The sequence below is a fragment of the Rhagoletis pomonella genome, unplaced genomic scaffold, assembly GCF_013731165.1.
Source record: "Rhagoletis pomonella isolate Grant_MI unplaced genomic scaffold, Rhpom_1.0 Rhpom_scaffold_00005, whole genome shotgun sequence".
NCBI lineage: Eukaryota > Metazoa > Arthropoda > Insecta > Diptera > Tephritidae > Rhagoletis > Rhagoletis pomonella.
The window spans coordinates 7,276,929-7,292,737 of NW_023458559.1; the positions used below are offsets into that span (position 1 = coordinate 7,276,929).

The 15,809-nt window shown below is 39.0% G+C and overlaps 1 protein-coding gene across 4 annotated transcripts in view; it reads left to right on the forward strand.

The window, feature by feature from the left end:
• Positions 1–15,809, forward strand: part of LOC118738671 (MOXD1 homolog 2) — a 1,114,343-nt gene that overhangs the window by 552,954 nt on the left and 545,580 nt on the right. Inside the window, exon 9 of one of the 4 annotated variants that reach the window (XM_036469581.1) lies at positions 4,690–6,367. The exons of the other annotated variants lie outside the window; for them this stretch is intronic. Coding sequence (XP_036325474.1) covers positions 4,690–4,751 — 62 coding nt within the window. The 3' untranslated portion in view covers positions 4,752–6,367. Of the gene's footprint in view, positions 1–4,689; positions 6,368–15,809 lie in introns of those variants that run through there. 4 annotated transcript variants of the gene reach the window in all.

The window sequence follows — 15,809 nt, forward strand, 5'->3', positions numbered from 1 at the left end:
AGTAATAGTTCTCTTGGATTAAAAAATGTCCGCTCAAGACTGTGCAGAAAACTGCAATCGAACATTTGTTTTATTTGTGGAAAATTTAATATAAAAACAAGTTTGTTAAATATAACTCCAATTGTTGAATCTCTCTATAAACAATATTTTGACCAACCAATTATAAAAGCTGAGTCTTGGGTTCCGAGCAAGATATGTAGGACCTGTTACAACCATTTACAAAAATGGGGGAAAAAAGAAATTGATCAATTGATGTTTGGTGTTCCTGCAATTTGGTATAAGCCAGGTAATTACATAGTGACAGCAATGTTTATATGAGTAGACTTCATCAAGATTTTTACGTTTATATTAGATGTACATAACAGTGATACATGTCATGTATGTTTAAACTATCATGCTGGCGACAACCGAATAAAACGTCGCAAAAGAGAGTGCGTTGAAAGTTTGTATGTGCGGTTACCAAGACCACATAGCGAGAATATCCCAGCACCGGAACGAAGAAGCCCTCATCAGTCAACTGTGTATGGAAGATTCGTAAATATACCCGACGAATTCGATGAAACATATGTTCCTTCTGAAGCTACTGCATCTGTAAGGCTTATTACACAAGGACAGTTAGATGGATTCGTGAGAAAACTAGCGCTATCAAAAACGCAAGCAGAAGAGTTGGCCAAATTTTTGAAGAGTGGAAACCACTTGGCACAAGATGTTAGAACGTCGGGTTATCGTAAAAGGCAAATGTAGGGTCTGTATTTGTGTTATTACCTTTTATTGTACTGTGTTCATTTCACCTTTGTAATTTTGGAAATTTTAGATTTATGTGATTTTTGTGGTTCGTCAATCAAATAGAAAATTTTATTATTCAAACTTTTCTCAAATTGTGTACAACAGAAAATAAAATAAGTTTTGTTATTTAAAATAAATACCTAAATTTGGCGATCCTGCCTGCAACATCTACATCTACCATAGCAGTGGAAGAAGTAAAAGCAGTAGGAGTAATCCTTACGGATTTACTATATCCGCACTTGCAAGTAACCGGCCATAACTTTCTAGCAACAACAGCACCAGGAGGAATATAAGAAATTACATTAAGCTGATATATTGATTTTGTACACTTGGTTTGTGCTCCGCGGTACTAGTCCACAGATGATGAGATGTTACACCAAAATGTTGAAGTGCAATGCGTCGCAATAGTCAGCAGTGAAAAAGAGTAGCACCATTGCGAGCAGCTGGCAACATCTATAAAACAATTTTTTACGGTAAATGACGCTAATACTTTCACCTATTGTCATGATATCATCGGTTTAATGAACGAGATCAATATAACTCACGATCCGCCCGATTGGCGCCTCTTCATAGACTCAAATAAAGCCAGTTTAAAAGCAGTCTTGTTATATAAAGACAAAAGCAAACCACCCGTTCCATTAGCGTACAATACAGATAAGGTTGAAACGTACAATAACTTAAAAGTCCTTCTAAATTATATCCAATATGAGCAATTCCAGTGGAGAATATGTGCAGACATGAAAGTAGTAGCCACTGTCATGGGATTGCCACCATCTGGATGGCCAAGGAATATGTGCTTTATTTGTTTATGGGACACGAGGTATGCCGAAGGCCAATACAACAAAAAAGATTGGCCACTGCGAGACGAATATACTGTTGGAAATGCAGACATTATCAATAGTCCGCTAGTGAGTCGCGATAAAATCCTAATTCCGCCACTACATGTCAAATTGGGACTAGCAACTAATTTCGTCAAGTCATTTATTAAGCGTAATGATGCCGCAAAAACATGTCTTAGGAATATGTTTCCTAAACTATCATATGCTAAAATTGAAGCTGGTTAGTATGTAAATTATATTTGGATTATATTCTTTATTTTATATGCATCTATGTACAGGTGTTTTTAACGGTCCGGACATTCGCCAAATGTTAAAAAGCGAAGACTTTACAAAATCATTAGATGGGAATGCAGCGATTGCTTGGAGTGCATTAAAGGTAGTTATCACTAATGTTCTTGGCAATCAGCGTCATGAAAATTTCCGTGGATATGTCAATAACCTGATGGAAGCGTTTTCTAAAGCGAATGTTCATATGTCGCTAAAAGTACATTTAATGCATGCTCATCTTGACTGGTTAGAGAGACAACTCTCAACCGAATCTGATGAGCAGGGAGAACGCTTTCATCAAATTGCTATTCCAATGGAGGCCCGGTACAAGGGAAAAAAGTTAGACGCCACGATAGCTGAATTATGTTGGTGGCTAAAGATAGCTAAGGAAAACTTGGACGATGACGACCTTGATTGTGAACTTGAATGTTGATTCAAACAATATGTCAAATTAGTTTTTAGTGTTTTAAGAGTTAATTCGTTCTTGTTTACCAACAGCCCTGTTAAAAGTAAAGCAAAAGTATATGTAACAGAAGTCTATGGCATATTAAAATACCATGGTTTTTGATTTTTTACATAACAAGTTACATATATATATATACATATAAGATTAAGGTTATTTTTTGTTTTATTTAAATTAAGTATTCAATTGTATTACGAAGTATACAAATACGCATATCAGAAGAAAGAAGGTTTAATTGCGTTTACAACGATATCAAGTTTTTAAAAATCGGTTAATAATCTTTTTGTTTAAAAAATTCTTTTTATAAAAAAAGGTATTTTTTAGTTTTTAATGTTTTTTCTCAAATTGTTACATACGAAGTATACAAGTATGCATACCAAAAGAAAGGGGGCTTAATCACCTTTGCAATGATATCAATTTTTAAAAATCAAATCAAAATTTTTCGAATTATAAGGTTTTTAATTTTTCGAAGACCCGACTTTTGACCCCTCACAGCATTTTTAATATAAGTTTGCGCAAAAAAAGTTATATACCATTCAAATACGAGCAAAAAGCGGACTACATATATATTTTTAGTTTTTTAGTTGTTTACATTTTTTACCAAAGGTCCTATTTCGAACTTCGAAGGCCCATATCTCGATTTCGGAGGCTAACTTCGAAAAACGGAGAAATGCCTTTTTTTACCTAAGACTCAATCTCTTAAAAAAAATTGGTTTGGTCCAATACCCAGAAAAAAAGTTGATTTTGCCGTACAGTGTAATAGTTGGCGATTTTAATGCCTGGAGCCCACTCTGGGGTTCACCCAGCTCCAACTCTAAAGGCAATATAATCGAAGATTTTACCTTAGACTCAAACCTCTCTGTACTAAATGATGGATCTCCTACACACCTTAGTACACATAAAACTTTCACACATATAGATTTATTACTTTATTCTTCTTAGCTCGTTCCGATGTGTAACTGGCACACGGCAAATGACTTGCAGAACAGTGATCATTTTCCCACAATTACATCAATAACTCTTGAAATATTCATCCCTTTCCGCATAATTCCCCAATTTAATACAAAAAGAGCAAATTGGCCATTGTTTCAAAGCAAAATTCTTGGCCTATCCATTTATTTCCCTCCCTCCCGTAATATCAATAACGAGGTCGCTCTTATTCAAAAATCGTTAGAAAGGCAGCAAACGAATCAATCCCTCGCACAGCCCTAAAAAAAATAGTAAAACAGTACCATGGTGGTCCCTAGAGCTGAAAGCTTTAAGAGATGTAAAGCAAATTGCTTGGAGAAGATATCGAAACTTACTTAGTCAAGATTTACTTGTCACCTATAAAAAAGCGAACTATTAATTCAATAAAGCCAAAAAGGAAGCGAAGCAACAAAGTTTCGCAAACTTCACATGCAAATTGAATCCAGGCACGCCAACCACACTAATCTGGTAAGATATTCGTAAACTGGTCGGTACTTATAATCCTCCCTATATTACCGCCATAGTATCAAACACTTCCACACTTACTAAACCAAAGGAAATTTCGGAAGCTTTTGCCCGTAGTTGGTCCGCCAATTCGGACGACTCAAACTTTTCTACATCCTTTCGTAAACAGAAATATGCCAGCTTTATTCGGCCCTTAAACTACCATTACAATCAAAAAACCCAACTACTTGATTCCCAGTTCAACTTTAACGAATTTGATAATTGCTTAAAGTCATTTACTGGCACTACACTGGGACAAAAGAAGTTGTCTTATCCCATGATCCAAAACATGCCTCGTCTTTTCAAAAAACGGCTGTTACAACTTTTCAATAACATGTTTGACACGGGCACCATTCCTCAATCATTTAAATCTGCAATTGTGATTCCAATAAAAAAGCCATTTTCATTTATAAGAATCATTTCGACCCATTTAATTACTTCCGTGTATCAGTAAACTTTTAGAAAAAATGGTTGCGAAGAGACTAAACTGGTTTTTTACTTCTTCTAAAACTCTCTCCTCGAATCAGTTTGGCTTCAGATCAGGTACTAGCACAGTGAACGCCTTATACTACTTTAACCACCTTATTAATAAAAGTCGATCAACAAAAAATCATTTTTCTATACTAGCTGTTGATTTTGAAAAAGCCTTTGACAGAGTTTGAATTCATGTCATCCTTAACAAATTGCAAGAACTACAAATTGGGCCAAAAATTTATAACTACGTCAAATCGTTTTTAACAAAGCGTACGATATGCAGCAGAGTGAATATGGTATATTTATCCAAATACCCTCTTTCCAACGGCATACCACAAGGGTCCTCTCTGTCCGTCACATTTTTATAATTGCATTTGACTATCTTAGCAAAACGCTTCATCAACACAAGAACATCGGACACTGTCTCTACGCTGATGATCTGCACCTAACGTTCAACAGCAAGGACCCAACTGAAATCAGAAACCATTTCGAAAATGCCTTGTTAACCATCAACAGCTGGTCTCAGTACTCCGGCGCAAAAATATCTGTCGAAATGTAAATGTAATAAAATATCTATCTTCTAACAAAAGCCACGTCCACACTAACACCTTACTAAACATCACTCGATTCACCCTACTTCCCAAAATTGATTGTGGCCTACCTATATATGGACAATGCGCCAAATCTTTCTTGAACGCTATAAGACGACCATACCATGCAGCTGTCAGATGCAGTCTGAGAGCTTTCAGGACAACACGTACGAATAACTTACTGGCTGAGAGTGGTTTTCTCACAATTGAAAACCGAATAAGTTACATAAGATGTCTCCAATCACAAATAGTTTTCTCAAATAGTTATACGGTTATCCAGAAAGAAATCAAGCTCCTGAATTTGCGTAAACAACGTCCTAAGTACTCTTCTGCGCTCACATGTGTACACAATATAGCAGCAGAATCGAGATTAACACCTATATCCTCTCCAGCAGGGAAGTGGCCTCCGCGGGCGCTCCAAGAAAGCTCCTTCATAAGCAATCTTACATTCCACCGGAAACAATCACATAACACAATCGCCTATAGAAAACTCTTCTATGAAATTATATACTACTATAGAAAGCAAAAGTGGGAGCTACTATACACAGATGGCTCCAAATCATCGGAAGGGGTGGGATTCGCAGTAGTTAATAACAATGGATTAGTACTTATTCACGGTATCTTACCCTCAATTGCTACCATCTTTGATGCTGAAGTTCAAGCTACTTATATTGTCTGCTCTTAACATTGTTAAAAACACAAAGAACAATACTATTATATGCACGGATAGCCTTTCTGTATTTCATGTCACTAGGTTAGCACCCAACCCATCGGAACCAATCACTATTATTAAGGAACTCATGACACAATTTGGTAACAGAGTCAAATTAATGTGGATACCTGGTCAAGCAGGCATAGTTGGCAATGAGTTTGCAGATACCGTAGCAAAAACAGCTATATCACCACTCATCACTTGTATGCCTTTCTCAAGCAAAGACATAGCGAAAATAGGAGCCAAAGCAGTACTTAAGCAGACAGCTGATAAATGGACAAACTACAACCATATTTACAAAATGTACAATCCGTCAAGAACCGCAATTATCCTTCCAAATTCTACAACTGTAGCGATGAACAGATGCTTTGTCCGCCTGAGACTAGGCCATACCAACCTCACACATTCGCACTTAATCAAAAAAGAACCTTCTCCGCTATGTAAATTTTGCGGAAACGCTACCCTCTCCAGCTCCCACATTCTCACCGACTGTCCCCTTCTTATATCTACCAGAAAACCCATTTTACAAAATCTTAATCCCCTTGATATTCTTACTAAAAAATGTAAAGAATCCATTGAACTCATCTTTGAGTTTTGTAAAAAAAAATCTTATAGAAAGGCTACTTTAAGAAACCAACATTGTAAATTTAACTTAAGCCGATAGCCCTGGCAGCTAGGGCTTTACTAAATATAACTTTAATCAATTGTAATTAATTTTAATAAAGAAATAATACTTTTTACTTTAAATCCTTAATTTTTTAGTGCATGCATATTTTAAAATTTTAGATATATATTTAATTAATTTTAAGTTTTTCGCGGCACTTAAAATTACAATATATCCTTGTATTAATTATAAACTTGTAATAAAATACGAAAACTAAATAAAAAGACAAAAAAAAATTCGAGAAAGCTTATTTTTTGTTTTGGTGCATATTTTTGAGTTTTTAGTGCATATTTTTAAGTTTTTAGTGCACATTGTATGCGCACAATTTCGATTTTTTTAGCGCATAAAAATCCGGGTCTTAGGAATAAACAAAGTGAAATCAATATTTTCGATACGCTTATTTCACAACAGGTTTGTCATTGCATTAACCCATTTGCCAGTAGCAACATTATAAATGTATTTAGCACCATTTTATTGTAATTCCAAAAATAATTTATTTTAGAAAATAAAGAGCAGAACTACCCACAATAAAGGGGAAGGGATGTTCACTATGCCGAAAGATGATACACAGAAAAGGGAATCGATGAATGCGTATGGTATTCAACTGACATCATCCAAGGTTTGCGCCCTGCACTTCAAATCGAGTGAAACAAATTATTCAAACGCCAACAGAAGACGCCTCGATCCTGACGCAGTTCCATCTACTCAACTTGCATGCCTTATTTCGTAATATTATCGAATATATTTAACTACAGTATATTTTGCTTTGCTGCCTCTATGCTTAAGTGTACATTTAAGATACCTACCCCAAAATGCGCATCAGAGGCATTATTTTTAACATTTATAAGGAAACTGCTCCGATAGATGCATTCAACATATCTGCACATTGGCGATACCTGCCTTAAAAATTGTGCAACTAGTATCAATTAGCAAAGAAAGTATTACGTTTACCTGTACTGGCCATACAAGCTTTTATTTATTTTACTCATCTCGCAGAATAGTAGTGAGCAGTAGTGTGCCTGACCTACATCAAATACTTGTGGCTCATATTGCTGAGTCGGCGTATTTGTTGTGACGATCGAGTGTGGATTGATGACACATGGAGAACACTCGTCATGGCTTGCACTGTGGCTTAACGTGCGGCGCCGCATGAGGCACACTTAACGCTTGCTATTACAAGCGCATCCAACATGAGTACCCAAAGTAAATAAAGAATGAATGTAAATAAGGAGAAATAGCTTAGGGAGTAACCAAGCAATGTGATTGGTTACTTATAGTAAATCGTCCCGTTTCTGCCTTAACCTCGTATCTGCAATAGAAGTGTTTTGGTGAGTGTAAGAAAAAATGCTTAATTTCTTCCCCTAGGATACAATAAACGCATTTTTTACTTACTATTTCTGGTTCCGCTTACAGTAATGAGCACCCTCATTAAGTCTTTGTTCTATTTTCAAAGAGTGTGACGCTTAAACAACTGTTATAAGTGGTAATATTAATTTTCCCAACAAGTGTAGATACGTGGTTAAGGCAGAAACGGGACGAAATAATATATTTTACCCTAGAACACACACCCAGAAAATACCACGTAAACACACACCCGGGATACGTTTGTACCCGGGACCTTATTTTGCGGTTTTTTTTAATGCTTATTCAACCGATTTCTATGATTTTTTTTTTGAAATGTATATTTTAATATATAACAAGTATTTTGTCTTTTGTTTCATTCGAATATTCCTACTGGTTCCAGCGATATGGGCAAATAAAGTCAGGACATGCAACAGTGGATTTTGGTTTTTGTTGTTGTCCTGATAAATGCAAAACAAAATAATATAATTTATAATAATATACTTGTAGAGTAACAACGAATACACATTTTGGTTTTTATTTCATTGAAATATTCTACCTGGTTCAAAAGATATGTGCAAAAAGGTCGCGCAAGGTATGGGTACGTAGGTAGCAAATACACTGGTATAACTGCTTTTTGTATTTTATATGCAGCTGCAAGGGTTGTTTTCACACGAGGTGTTGTTATAAATGCTGCCTGTTGATATTTTCATTATTGTTTTGGTGCTCAAAAGTGTAAGAAGTGAAAATAAATATAACTGAAACTATAAATAACTGGATACGAAATGACTTCAAGAAGAAACGAATATTTATCAAGTGCAGCATATAGAAGGTAAAAAATGTAAAATAAGCAACAATGTAAACATATACTAATTTTTTTTATTATGCAGGCTAACTGAGGAACAGCGAGAATCATATATACAATCTTTATTTGATGAAATTTGTGACGATGACGCTCCCTATGACTTTGACTCAGAAGATGAAGAAGAAATTCAAATCAATGACATTGAAATTGCTGATGACGATGCTGAAGTTTCGCAAAGTGCCGCAGAAGTATTACCTGATTATGCGGACTATGAGGATGATGAAGAAGACGATGAAGAAGAAGAAGTAGAAGAAAATAATGAATTACCTGCTAGTGCCGAAAAATTTGTTGCACGTGATGGTACTGAGTGGATGAAAGAACCAAATGTAAGTCGTCAGGTACTCAGACAAAATATTATAAGAGAACGTTCTGGACCAGCTAGATGCACTGAAATGTTGTCAATAGAGCAAACATTCAAATGTATCATGAACGTTGAAATGGCTGATATAATTATGCGCCACACAAATAAGTTAGCAAAAGAAACTTATAATGCTTACAACAATGCGCATCCAAACACAACTCCTAAGTCATGGACGCCTGTGTCAATAACAGAGCTGTATACATTTTTTGGCATACTTATTATGACTGGTGCGAACCATAGCAATGGAGAACATGTTCGAGATTTATGGAGCGTCAAAAACTATCCTTTATATCGCGCCACAATGGGAGTCAACCGTTTCTGTTCGATATAGCGGTTCCTAAGATTTGACGATAAAAACACTCGTGCAACATGCTTACTAACTGATAAAGCAGCACCGATCAGTGAGTTGTGGACGATGATGAACAATAATCTTGCTGCACATTACAAGCCCAGCTCATGCTTGACGATTGATGAACAATTATTTCCTTACCCTGGACGCACACGGTTTACGCAGTACATACCGTCAAAACCTGCTAAATATGGTATCAAGGTTTGGTGGATTTGCGATGCCACAAATGCATATCCACTGCATGGACAAATATATACTGGCCAATCAGAAACTGGTAGGGAAACGAACCAAGGCGAACGAGTGGTGAAGGATTTGTCTGCCAAATACCAAGGAAGTGGCCGAAACATTACAATGGACAATTTGTTTACGACCTTGCCAGTTGCAGAACTGCTTCTCACCTGGAAACTCACGATCGTTGGAACTTTGCGCAAAAACAAATCATATATTCCTCAAGAAATGAAGCAGAACAAAAACAGGACAATTGGTTCATCGACATTTGGCTTCAAAAATAATGTGACAATGTGCTCTTATGTTCCCAAAAAAAATAAAGCAGTAATTTTGCTTTCGACCATGCATAATGATGCTGAAATAGCTGACAGTGGGAAACCTGAAATAATTGAATATTATAATCGTACCAAAGGTGGTGTTGATCGAATGGACCAAATGTTTGCGGAATATCCAACACAATGACAAACAAAACGATGGCCACTAGCGATGTTCTTCAACATGTTGGACATTACAGCTCTTGCAGCCTACATTGTCTACGATTTGAATAACCCTATGTTGCCTTGGAGAACAAACAACAAGCGTAAGCAGATCCTGCGCAGCTTGGCTGAAGCATTGTGTATGCCCATTATTGAAGCCAGAGCCATAAATCGTCAAGTGACGCGAAATTTTTCGACTAAAATTGCTATTGAAGCATATTTCAACCGACCGGTGGAATCAATGGTGTCAACAGCAGCATCAACATCTGCCGCAGCGCGCACGCCAAAACCTGTGTCCGGATCTTGCTATTTATGTTACGCACAAGAGGAAAAACGCCGTAGAAAAACCAGAAAGCTGTGCGACAAATGTAAGAAGCCAATGTGTCTTGAACATTCGGTCACATCAACAAATTGCTCTATTTGCCATGATTTTCCTTAGATATAAGATGCATTTTTATAATTTTTATAATAAAAGTCAATAATATAATGTGTGAAATGAATATTTTTAATTTTTCAAATAAAAAAATAACATAAAAAATGTTTTTTTTTTTATTATTATGAGGATTTTTACTATTGGGGTACAAACGTATCCCGGGTGTGTGTTTACGTATATAATGTGTTTGGAAGGCTGTAGCTCCTGAACCAATGGTCCGATCTGGTTCAAATTTTGAATTTGAACTCAAAACTAAATAATCTTCCTAGATCCGAAGGTATAGAGGTATAGCGGTTCAAAAGTTACAACACTTCAAAGTTGAAAGTGGATACATTTGTACCCGGGTGTGTGTTCTAGGGTTTATAACTAAACTATTGTAATAGATTATAAGCATATTGTAGTATATATATCGGCGATGAGCCGAGGAATAAACATTCTTTCACTCAAATTGACGTGTCTGAATCAAAAACAGGCGTTATACGCTTGAGAAATGCAGCTGGAGGGCTTAGTATAATACTCAAACCATTAGAAAATTACAACCATGTATAACATGGCGATCCTGCCGACCGTTCAGGGAACAAGTCTGATAGGTTTTGAAAGAAGGACTTAGGTCCTGATGACAAACATTACATTACAGAGGTGAAAAGAGTCTAACTAATGACATCGCGCGATTAAAACGAAAATAGCTGTCGAACAAAGTGGAATGTTTTCATGCTTCTTTGGAAACTGTAAAGAATGCTGGGAATAATTTCATTTCATTTCATTTCATTTATTATAAAATATAACATTAGCACAATAAGATCCCAATGATCTTTTATAGTACAACTGTAACTTATAATAAAGAATTACAATATGTTAATGTTTAAAATTAAGTAATATATAAGTCAAAAACAGGAACAACAAAAACTTACAAAACTCTATAGAGAATCACAGGTGGAGCATAAGGAAAAACATAATAATGTATTGATTAGCCTATACCTAACTAGATAGCGAGCCTCAGAGGAAAGGGTATAACTTTGGATATGAAATAGCATTTTAACGAAAATAAGAATACAAAACACTCTTAAAGTTGCTTATGTTCAAACTATTACGAATATGAGATGGAATCGAGTTCCAGGTGCGAATAGCATTAACAAAAAATAGTCTTGCAGATGTTAGATAATTATAGTTGGGCACGATCAATTCCGTTAGGCGCCTTACAGAGAAACTAATGTAGAATGCCTAGATAAGTACATACTTATTTATATTAAATTGAAATCAGAAAATGTCTTAAAAGGTTAAAATTAATTAAAATTTTTATAAATCAGCGTACTTATGTATGTATTTAGGTATTTAGATTTTCTTTAAAATCGGTATGTACATACATGCATATTTAACTAAGCTTAAAATTGTACTTCCTCACTCTTGTACTTCACTTCATTGACTGACTTCAACTTCGCTGCAAATTGAACAAAGCAAAACATGATTTTTATGCGAGACAAATTTCCACAGAAAGTTACGGTAGAAAAAGAATTTTTGGATATTCATTCCATTTTTCAGCTGACTACGATGCAGCATTCTACTTTGCATTCCCCGAAATGAAGCAAAGAAGCGAAACAAATAAATTATTGTACCACATTCTACTTTGCATTCCCCGAAATGAAGGAAAGAAGCGAATCGAATAAAATATTGTAGGACATTCTACTTTGCATTACCTGAAATGTCGCAAAGAAGCGAAATAAATAAAATATTGTAGGAAATTAAGCAAAGAAACGAATTAAAAAATAAATATTATAGGACATTCTACTTTGCATTCCCCGAAATGAAACGAAGAAGCGAGATAAATAAAATATTGTAGGACATTCTACTTTGCATTACTGGCAATGCCTAAAAGAAGCGAAAAACTTCGAAGGCATTATAATGCTATGCCTTCTAGAACACGTTACCACTAAAAGCGATTACCAATTTTTTGCTGGGATATGGCTACTATAATATTTCGTACTTCTCGATAATATAAGCGTACTTCTCGATAATTCTTCTTCTTCTTCTTTTTTGGCGCTGTAACCGCATAAGCGATTTTGGCCGAGTTCAGCAAAGCACACAGTCGTTTCTCCTCTGTGCCAACTGACGCCAATTGGAAATGCCAAGTGAAGCCAAGTCCTTCTCCACCTGATCTTTCCATCGCAGTGGGGGCCTCCCTCTTCCTCTGCTACCACCAGCGGGTTCCGAGTTGAATACTTTCAGAGCTGGAGCGTCGGTGTCCATTCGAACGACATGACCAAGCCAGCGGAGCCGCTGTATTTTAATTCGCTGCACTATGTCCATATCGTTGTAAAGCTCATACAGCTCATCGTTCCATCGTCTGCGGTACTCGCCGTCGCCAACGCGTAAAGGACCGTAAATCTTCCGCAAAATCTTTCTCTCAAACACCCCAAGAGCCGCCTCATCGGATGTTGTCATTGTCCATGCTTCTGCGCCATATACCAGCACGGGCATGATGAGTGACTTATAGAGCGTGGTTTTCGTACGTCGAGAGAGGACTTTACTCCTGAATTGCCTACTCAGTCCAAAGTAGCACTTGTTGGCAAGAGTGATTCTACGTTGGATTTCAATGCTGACATTATTATCGGTGTTAATGCTGGTTCCCAAGTAAACGAAATTCTCTACTTTCTCGAAATTGTAACTGTCAACAGTGACGTGGGTGCCAAGGCGCGAATGTGCTGACTGTTTGTTTGATGACAGGAGATACTTCGTCTTGTCCTCGTTTACCACCAGACCCATGCGCTTTGCTTCCCTATCCAACTTGGAAAAGGCAGAACAGACTCCGCGGTTTTTGTTACCGATGATGTCGATGTCATCGGCATAAGCCAGCAATTGCACGCTCTTGTAGTAAATTGTTCCTGAGCGGTTCAGTTCTGCAGCTCTTATTATCTTCTCCAACATAAGATTAAAGAAGTCACATGAAAGGGAGTCGCCCTGTCTGAAACCCCGTTTTGTGGCGAACGGCTCGGAGAGGTCTTTTCCAATTCTGACGGAGCTGGTGGTATTGCTCAACGTCATTTTACACAGCCGTATGAGTTTTGAGGGGATGCCAAATTCAGACATAGCGGCGTATAGGCAACTCCTTTTAGTGCTGTCAAAAGCGGCTTTAAAGTCGACAAATAGGTAGTGAGTGTCGATCCTTTTCTCGCGGGTCTTTTCCAAGATTTGGCGTATTGTGAATACCTGGTCTATGGTGGATTTGCCAGGTCTAAAGCCACACTGATAAGGCCCAATCAGTTTATTGACGGTGGGCTTCAGTCTTTCACACAATACGCTCGATAAGACCTTGTAACCTATGCTTAGAAGGCTGATCCCGCGGTAGTTGGCGCGAATGGCGGGGTCACCTTTCTTGTGGATTGGGCAGAGCACACTTAAATTCCAGTCGTCGGGCATGCGTTCATCTGACCATATTCTGCACAAGAGTTGATGCATGCACCTTATCAACTCCTCGCCGCCGTACTTGAATAGCTCAGCTGGCAGGCTGTCAGCTCCAGCGGCTTTGTTGTTTTTCAGCCGCGTTATTGCTATACGTACCTCGTCATAGTCAGGCGGTGGAACGTCGACTCCGTCATCATCGACTGCGGGCTCGGGTTCTTCTTCTCCACAACTTTCTGTGCTGCTGCCATTTAGCAGGGCGGAAAAGTGTTCCCTCCATAATTTAAGTACGCTCTGGACATCAGTTACTAGGTCGCCATTATTGTTCTTACAGGAGTGCGCCCCGGTCTTTAAACCTTCCGTAAGTCGCCTAACTCTCTGGTAAAATTTTCGGGCATTCCTCCTGTCGGCCAGCATTTGAAGCTCTTCGCACTCACGTATTTCTGCCTCTCTCTTCTTGTTGCGGCAAATACGTCTCGCTTCCCTCTTCAGATCCCTATAGCGGTCCCACATAGCGCGCGTTGCGCCCGATCGCAGCGTGGCCCTGTAGGCGGCATCTTTTTTCTCTGCAGCTTCCTGACACTCCTCATCGTACCAGTTGTTCTTTCGGGCTCGCTGAAATCCGACTACTTCTTCGGCGGCGGTACTTAATGAGCGGGAAATGTGGTTCCACTGCTCGCATATGTCGGTTTGTTGAAGAGTGCTCTCTGAGAGCAGGTGTGAGAGTCGAGTAGCGAAAGCGCTGGCTGTCTGTTGTGATTGCAGCTTTTCGACGTTAAGCTTTCCTTGCATATTTGGGCGCACATTTTTTGCTGCACAGAGGCGGGTGCGTATCTTGGCTGCAACAAGATAGTGGTCCGAGTCGATGTTTGGGCCTCGGAGTGTGCGTACGTCTAAAACACTGGAAGCGTGCCTTCCGTCTATCACAACATGATCGATTTGGTTTCTCGTTTTTCGATCCGGAGACAGCCAGGTAGCTTGATGGATCTTTTTATGCTTGAACCTAGTACTGCATACTACCATGTTTCGGGCCCCGGCGAAGTCGATCAGCCTCAATCCGTTGTCGGACGTTTCGTCGTGGAGGCTGAATTTTCCGACGGTGGTTCCAAAGATCCCTTCTTTGCCCACCCTGGCATTGAAGTCGCCAAGCACGATTTTGATATCATGACGGGGGCAGCGCTCGTACGTGCGCTCCAAGCGCTCATAGAAGAGATCCTTGGATGCCTCATCCTTCTCTTCCGTCGGGGCATGGGCGCAGATGAGCGAGATGTTGAAAAATCTAGCTTTGATGCGGATTGTGGCTAGACGTTCGTCCACCGGGGTGAACGCCAGTACTCGGCGACGGAGTCTCTCTCCCACCACAAATCCAACTCCGAATTTGCGCTCCTTTACATGGCAGCTGTAGTAGACGTCGCAAGGCCCCAGACATTCTTTGCCTTGCCCCGTCCAACGCATTTCTTGGATGGCGGTGATGTCAGCTTTTGTCCTTACGAGGACATCAACCAGCCGGGCAGAGGCACCTTCCCCATTAAGGGTCCGGACATTCCAGGTGCATGCCCTCAAATCGTAGTCCTTTAAACATTTGCCGTGGTCGTCATCATAAGGGGGGGTCTCATCCGAGGCTTTGCCTTGCTTCTTCACTGGAAGTGGTTTTTACGTGGCGGGTCCCAAGCCCAGCGCACAACCCATTGCTGGGACGGGGGTGGTTTCGCAACCAAATACACGTTTATATAGCGAGCCGCTTGCTCCAAGCAGACACCCGCTTGCAGCCGCACCTACTGGTGAACAGACGCTGCAGACTTCAGTGAGCCCTTAAACCGAATAAGTCAGAGTGGCCCAACCGAAGCTCCCTCTCTTTCTGCCGTGACCCAAGGCTCCACTCGGATTGGTTACCGCATCTCGCACATGGGTTGCTCACGTTGCCCAGAGTGCGCGAACGAGGACGCAAGAGTCGGGATTGAGTATAGCCATGCAACTGTAACTGCATACCCAGCGCAATGACTATACCCCATTGCACTCATTGGAGTGCAATGGGGTATAGTCATTACTTCTCGATAATTAGAGCATATTTATACGAAAAGAAATCTCATAC